General features: G+C 41.1%; 1 protein-coding gene across 1 annotated transcript; it reads left to right on the forward strand.

The window, feature by feature from the left end:
• Window positions 1-165: 165 nt before the first annotated feature.
• Window positions 166-4477, forward strand: LOC145486901 (cytochrome P450 3A2-like). The gene is made up of 3 exons (XM_081465611.1): window positions 166-1089; window positions 2490-3205; window positions 4187-4477. Exons 1-3 carry the CDS (start codon window positions 567-569, stop codon window positions 4475-4477), a joined length of 1530 nt encoding a protein of 509 aa, XP_081321737.1. The 5' UTR covers window positions 166-566.
• Window positions 4478-6489: the final 2012 nt, after the last annotated feature.

Raw genomic sequence — 6489 nt, forward strand, 5'->3', positions numbered from 1 at the left:
ATCGTCCTGTTTTGGCTGGTGCCAATCAAATTTAAGGAGAGCTGTCACGGAATGAACTGATTGGATTAGAGGGAAATGACAGGATGTTTTTAATTACTGTTTATACTCATTCATAGCTTATATGTAATAACGTCTTGTTGGAGCAAACTAGTCCGTGCACTCGATTCTAAACCTTCGAATTCCTCTTTCATGGTGATAACTATTCTTTTTGTTTTCAAAACCAAAATTCAAAACCAATTTGTCGAGTCATAAAGAGGCCGCAGAAGAAAGGCAAATAACTCTATCCTTCATCATTTTAGAACAACAAGCTTGTCTTAGCAGCTATTTTAAGGGTTGCATCAGAGACTTATGATTGGCAGTCCTGTAAGACCGTTGTCAAGTACAATTTCATTTCGTTCTCTGGAACAAAAGGTTTGTAATGTTATGTTATATTATGTTTACTTAGGGCCTTAGCGTTTTCTTTCAGTAAAAAGTATTTATATATCCGCTGGGCTAATAACACAACAGATCCATCATATTGCTGACAGACGTGAACTTTGTTGGTTTTTGAAGGCAAACGAACAGAAATGCTGGATGTGGTTAACGTTACAGGGTTACCGAACTGTTATTTTGGCTGGATAAGTCTGTTATTTCTCCTAGCAGCGCTTATTTACTGGTTCGGTATCTCGGGTTATGCCGTGACCAATCATGTACCTCTCCCGGGACCCAAACCTTGGCCTTATCTTGGAAACCTCTTGGATGCCTTCAAATATGGCGGTCTACACAAAGCGTTCCTGGAATACGGCAAGAGATATGGAAAAGTTTTCAAAATGTACATGGGGAGAGATGCTATTATTGCTGTTGCAGATCCGGAAATGCTGAAACACATACTTGTCACGGACTTTCATAAATTCAGAAACAGGCCAGAGTTTTTAGCTGGGAGAGCTCCTTTAAGCAAAGGTTTGTTTGGCGCTCGAGACGATGATTGGAAGCGCGTACGGTCCATTTTGACCCCAACCTTCAGCTCGTTTAAATTAAAGGAGCTCGTACCTATCATGGAAGAAGCCGCTGATATATTGCTGTCGAAGTTTGAAAACTTTGCAAAGGAAGGTAGGAGAAATAAATTCCAAGATAGGTTGGATAGATTACAAGCTTGTAAACATTCCAAGTTGTCCGTTGTCACGAGAGACGAACAATATAAATGTCAGTTAGGGACCAGCTAAAGTGTCCGCAATTCCGTAATAGCTTGAGTCAGGTTTCCATGAATTTCTTTGTAGTTTCAGTCGGGGATGTAGCTTCGTTCCTTAAAGAGTGGGGTGTTCGCAAGACGAGAGTTGATTTTAATGCGTGACTTAGGTTAATTAACATTGCGTCATAACAGCGCCGGGCGCAGGTAACAGTAAACACAGGTTAAGCAACATATCAGAACATTTTGCCTTCACTACACTACAGAATTCACTCAAAGGTTATGAGACATGGGTGCGTTGGTCAGCCAGGCCCAAGATATGTTTTAATTGACATAATAATGATACAACAAAGTGGATGGAAGATAGGTCAAATAACATCCTACATACGCTAAGGTCGGACATGTAAACCCCCAAAACATCTTATTAGAAAAAAGGGACCGTGTATCCCCCACCAAACACAAAACTCAGAATGAAAGATAAATCGGATGACGCTATTTACATAACACTAGAACAGAAAAATAAACCTCATCCGATAGTGCTAGTGTTATTTTAGGTAACTATTTATACCTTTAGCTTTAAGAAAATGTAAAAAGGACTGCAAAATACTTAAAATTATTCTGGTACCAGATTTTTGTCCTCTAAAACCTGAAATTGCTTGTTCTTCTATCGGATTTCGTCTTATTTTATGTTATCATATGACTGTGTCTCACAAGGACGGGGAACTACCGAATTCATGAATTTGATTGGCTGAAATTGATATTGAAAGCGGTCTAGATTTTCCCATCTAGACCGGCATCTAGACCGGTAATTTTATGCGGCGAAAAAGTTGCAAACTAAAATGCAAAATCATTGACTATTTTCTTCTAACAATATTTAATTATGAAAGTGCTAAAAAGCCTGATGAGAAAAAAAGTAAAGAGGACGAGCAAACTTTGGCAGAATTAAGCTCAGCTCATTGCTGTTCGCAAGCGAAACGTCAGTTAGTACAAACCAATGGCATTAAACGAATTAAATTGTTCTTGTTTGCCATATAATAAACATCTCATTAACCGAGCTTAGTCGGTCTGTATGGGAGAATCTTGACCTCGGTCGTGTGTACAGACCGAACGCAGTGAGGTCTGTACTCACGACCTCGGTCAAGATTCTCCCATACAGACCTACAGCTTGATTGATAAGAGCTGATTAATGCCGATAATGACAAATTTCATTTTTTGTTCAAAGTCTGGCGTGATTGTTACCATCTTGCCGGGGACTATAGAATAATTTTCTCAATCATGTAATAAGTAAATTAATTAACGTGATGTTTTTTTCTATATGTTTCAGAGAAAAGTGTCGACGTCAGCACACCCTTTGGTCAGTTCACTCTTGATATAATCCTATCGGCTGGTTTTGGTCTTAAAGCAGATGTCCAAACCAACCCGGCGGATCCAGACCTTGTGAAAAAGGCATTGAGCGTGTTCATAGTACCCGTGTACATCCGAGCTCTGACCATGTTTCCTTTCTATCGCCACCTGAAAAAGATCTTCGACTTAAATCCAATTCAGCATGTTCCGTACTTCGCGAAACTGGCTAGAGGTATTCTAGAACTCAGACGCAGTGGCTCGGTGGGACGGAGAGATCTTGTTCAGCTCATGTTAGAGGCCACAGAAGAGAGCAACAACGAAGTCAAAACACTGACAGATGAAGAAATTATAGCTCAGTGCATCACCTTCTTGGTGGCGGGCAGTGAAACAACCGGGTCTACACTGGCTCTTATTGCATACCATCTCGCTTATTACCCTGAGATACAAGAGAGACTTCTGCGTGAAATTGACGACGCTACAAAGTCGCGCGGTGATGTTTCAATCTACGAGTTTGTTCAGAGCCTTGAGTACCTTGACCGAGTTGTCTCCGAGGTTCTCCGTTTGTGCACGGTTGGTTATGTTAATGTCCGTGATTGCATGGAGACCTGTGTAATCAACGGCGTGGAATTCCCTGCTGGAGCCTGTGTTTATATTCTGTCGTATTGTGTCCATCGTGATCCTGATTACTGGCCAGAGGTAGGTTGTTGTTTCATTATTATTATTTTATTATATGGACACGAGTGTTTTACTCGTAAAATTTAGACAAAACTACACCCGGGACTAGAGTGGCGTATTTTCGATATCCTTACTACTGAAGATATCGATGAGTTCTTTGATCTCATGTTTGACTCAAGTACTTACCCTTAAATTGTACTTAAATGTATTGGTGTATGATCGAAATATCTTCGGATCTTTCTCAGAGGTCTTCGGTGATCTTGGGAAATCTTCAGTAACCTTCGGAAATTTTCGGAAAATGTTCGCAAACGTTCTTGTAGCCTTTGTACAACTCTTGGAGAATCTTCGAAAATCTTCGGAAGGTGGTCGAAAATCTTCGGAAAATCGTCAAACACGTCGTTATTACAGGTCGTAATTAGTATGTTTATATAATAAACAAAATAATGAATGATTGCTTGTAGATTTCTCTTCTTGTGTTATCGTGAGATATCGAGCTGAACACTTGAAGAGAAATTCCATATCTACGCGCGCCCATGTATTGTTCTCTTTGTGCCAAACAGCTATATCTTAATCCATCAAGTCAACCTCTTCCCAATGGCTGGTTTCCAGTCCTTCGAAAGCGGTTGCCACAGATCAGAACATGCAGGGTGTCGTGGAAAAATAATCCATGGATCGGACTCTAGATCAAGTGGTCTGAGTTTGATCTCCGGCCGGAGTCTCCGGCTGTGTTTTCGAATAAGACACTTTGCTTCTACCACACCAGAGATATGACGGACAAATCAGCAGTATCAATCAGGAAGTGCTGATTACTTGCGTTGGAATAACACCGACAGCATGACAGGAAACAGTACCTGGCTATCACTAGGTGCCACATAAACTTGGAACAATACCACACACACTCCACAGAGGAAAAAAAGCTTGGAAATGTTCTCTTTTGCTTAAGGCACAAAAATTAAATCAAGAGCCAAACCATGCTAATTAGAGAGTGCTTTTCTTTTGCAGCCTGAGAAATTCGATCCAGATCGCTTCCTTCCTGAAGTAGCCGAAAAGCGGCCAACCTTCTCTTACTTACCTTTTGGCCTGGGTCCTAAACAGTGCATTGGCATAAGAATGGCTCAACTTGAAATGAAGTTGGCGCTGGTTAAAATTCTGCGGAAAATGAAATTTGAGAGGGGATTGGGTACTACCGAAACCATCAAGTTGCACGCTTCCACCATTTTAGTGCCACGTGAGCCTATTTGTGTCAGGGTTGTGGCAAGATCTTCTCAAACCATGGCTACAGCATCAAAATGAGCCTGCAGAGTTCACTGTTCTGATTAATTGAAATTTGACTACATATACACTGTACTCACAGGGCGCTTTCCATTTCACCAAAATACACGGTTTGAATTTCCGTCAAGGCGAATAAAAGAGCATTTTGCGGAATTTCCCTAAAAGAGGACAACCTTGCGAGCTGTGGACACATTTTCGAAAATTTTTACCCGGGATTTCAATTCTATTTGACTTATTACTCGGAATTTGCAGTTGAATGGTTCGTATTTAAGAATTTTCCGGGAATTCTTTCAGGAAATTTCCGTACCAATTGCCCCTGTTTCAAAGGTTTCGGAATTTTTGGTTGAATGAAACGCGCCACTAGAAAGCTTAGCCTATTATAACTCTTATACTCGTTCAAATTAAGTCAGTTAAAGATAAATAACAAAGAGCGCTAGCTAGAGTTATGATATCATGGGTGACAAATTACACCTTAATTTTTGCGCGAAATTTACAACCAACGAGTCAACAACCCATAATTTTAGGTGTAATTTGTCACCCATGTTATTAAAATGTAATCAAATTGTGTACTCGTGAACTACGAAATAATTTCACTTGCGCTTTATCCAAATTCTAATAATTTCCCTCGCCTTAAAATGCGCGTGAAATTATTTCCTAATTTCACTCGTCACCATTTGATTACCCATACGAATCGTCTTGAGTCATATAAAAGAGAGTGCCGCTTGAAAGTACGACTCATTAGTTTTTATTTGAATTGTGTCACTTCAGAGTTTTTCCACAGACTGGAAAGATAAGATCATCTTTAGTTCGTATAGTGTGATCGTCCGGGCGAGTGTAGTTCTGAAAAGAACTGTTGTTGGTGACTGACGTTTCGACAACCTGAGCGGAAGTCATCTTCAGAGTCAAGTGAATAGTGTTTGTCAGTCGATGATCTTATAAGTCTGGTCCGTTGAACGTGATTGGTCAGTATAGCCATGATGGTATTGGCTGAAAGACTCGTGTAAAGTTTGTCATCAGTCATTGGTGGGTTTCGATCCGTCTATTGTTAGTCAAGTAGGTCGGTTTTGGTCCGTGTATTGTTAAGTCGGTCTGTTAGAAGTCCGTTTGTCGGTTTCGTTTCTGTCGTGGATAAGTCGTTTGTAAGGCGCCGGTAGTTGTTGACATCTGTTAAGAGGCGTTTGTTCTAGGTTAGTGTACCAGCTTTCCAGAGTCAGTCGTTGAAAATAGTTTGTACTGTAGGTTAAGCACTGAGCAGAGTCCCAGTCAATGTTGTGGTTTGTCAGTTGATGATGTACAGCAATGTGATTGTTGGCATCACCATTTCTCGTGGCTCGTTTGTGTTCAGTCAGTCTCGTGTTAAGGTTTCTGCCAGTCTCACCAATGTAGGAAGCCTGGCAGTCGGAGCATTTGATCTTGTAAACTGCTCCCTGTCTGTCGTTAGGTTCGTCTCTGTCTTTCACGTTGGTCAGTAAGAGTCGTAACGTAGTTGTAGGTTTGTGGGCTACACGAATGTTGTAGGGCTGTAGGATCCGCGAGATGGTCTCAGAAGTGCCCTTAATGTAAGGTATAGTCACTGTAGTAACAGGCGTAGGGTTCCTGTTCGTAGCGTCAGCTTCAGTAGGTTGGTAAATGTTTCGTCTAATAAAGTCAGCGTTGTAGTTGTTTTTGTGAAAAACACGTTCAAGGTATCTGTTTTCGTCACGTAAGCTGTCCGGTGTGTCACAAACTAGTTGCGCTCGTCTCGTCAAAGTCTTTATAGTCGTGGCTTTGTGTGAAGTCGGGTTGTAGGATGATTCGTCAAGTAATCTGTCGGTATGCGTCGGTTTTCTGTAGACTGTCGTTCGTAGTTCGTTGTTGTCGCGGCTTACCAAACAGTCTAGAAAAGGAAGTTTTCCATTTTCTTCGATCTCTTTAGTAAACTGGATGTCGGCGTTCTGTTCGTTTAGGTGGTTGTGAAAATCGTCAATTTCGTCTTTGTGAACGGCGGTAAAGGTGTCGTCAACGTAGCGTAACCAAAGCGGTATCGTTTGTCG

This window comes from Orbicella franksi, chromosome 5, assembly GCF_964199315.1.
Source record: "Orbicella franksi chromosome 5, jaOrbFran1.1, whole genome shotgun sequence".
NCBI lineage: Eukaryota > Metazoa > Cnidaria > Anthozoa > Scleractinia > Merulinidae > Orbicella > Orbicella franksi.

Excerpts from the sequence above, each read along its gene's own strand:
- LOC145486901 (XM_081465611.1), top strand. The coding sequence starts at position 567 with ATGCTGGATGTGGTTAACGTTACAGGGTTACCGAACTGTTATTTTGGC. Across the intron at positions 1,090-2,489 it reads TGAAAACTTTGCAAAGGAAG|AGAAAAGTGTCGACGTCAGC; the intron begins GTAGGAGAAATA and ends TATATGTTTCAG. Across the intron at positions 3,206-4,186 it reads ATCCTGATTACTGGCCAGAG|CCTGAGAAATTCGATCCAGA; the intron begins GTAGGTTGTTGT and ends TTTCTTTTGCAG.